The sequence below is a fragment of the Sinocyclocheilus grahami genome, unplaced genomic scaffold (assembly GCF_001515645.1).
Source record: "Sinocyclocheilus grahami isolate Dianchi unplaced genomic scaffold, SAMN03320097.WGS_v1.1 scaffold5898.1, whole genome shotgun sequence".
Taxonomy (NCBI): Eukaryota; Metazoa; Chordata; class Actinopteri; order Cypriniformes; family Cyprinidae; genus Sinocyclocheilus; species Sinocyclocheilus grahami.
In genome coordinates, this window is record NW_015510466.1 from 2,002 (window position 1) to 2,969 (window position 968).

Genomic DNA, 968 nt, shown 5'->3' on the forward strand with positions numbered 1-968 from the left:
AAAAAAATGTTTTTATTGTTTGAAATGCAGGAATTTGTGACAATACAATAAGCTGGTTCCCACTGCTCTTTTCACAGCAAAAAGGTCCGAAAGACACACTATGTTACAATACATTTCAGGTAGTTTCATTACCACTCCTACATGGATGTGCTAGGCTAACTAGTAGCAGTACTTCATGTTGACAGTCCTTGTGCAAGCTCATTACACTATGCTGCACAGTCTAGTGCGCTTTTTACTGTTGTTTGGAGAAGTAGTCTTTGCTCTGCTGGACGTCGGGCTTAATTGTGTCTTTTCCGGGCTTCCATCCGGCTGGGCAAACTAGGGAAAATTAACAACAACAAAACACAACATTTATATTTAATATTATTTTTAAAAATGAGATGACATTGAAACCCATTTCTTTCTACCTCTTTGATGTTACACGGAACACACTGCACTGTATGAAAGGAATAGTATGTAAAAATCTAGAAGTACAGCCAGTACAAAGCCAAGAAAATATGCTGTACCTTCTCCATGTTTGTCGGTGAACTGAAAGGCCTGCACCAAGCGCAGGGTTTCATCAATGGAGCGGCCCACTGGCAAATCATTGATGGTTATCTGCCTCAGAATGCCCTTGCCATCAATGATGAAAAGTCCTCTAAGTTAGGAAAGAAAAAAAGTAGTCAATAACAAGACACCTGAATTGTTTTATTCTAATCTTGTGTGCCAAAACCAATTACTACAACGTAGTAGAAAAATACACTATTGTTCAAAAGTCTGTGGTTGGTAAGGTTTTCTTAAAAGACGTTTCTTATGGTCACCAAGGCTGCATTTATTTGATTTAAAAAAAAATACAGTAAAAACTGTAATATTGTCAAATATTTTTACAATTGAAAATAAGTTTTCTATTTTAATATTTTTAAAATATCATTTATTCCTGAATGTTCAGCATCATTGCTCCAGTCTTCAGTGTCACGTGATCCTTCAGA

The 968-nt window shown here is 36.3% G+C and overlaps 1 protein-coding gene across 2 annotated transcripts in view; it reads right to left on the reverse strand.

Moving 5' to 3' along the window:
- LOC107577377 (peroxiredoxin-1) overlaps positions 1-968 on the reverse strand; it is a 4,061-nt gene continuing 3,093 nt past the window's right edge. For both annotated transcript variants that reach the window (XM_016263461.1, XM_016263462.1), the window contains exons 5-6: positions 507-637; positions 1-318 (exon numbers count right to left, since the gene is read on the reverse strand). In XM_016263461.1, the coding sequence (XP_016118947.1) occupies positions 233-318; positions 507-637 (217 nt within the window). In that variant the 3' untranslated portion in view covers positions 1-232. The remainder of the gene's footprint in view (positions 319-506; positions 638-968) is intronic.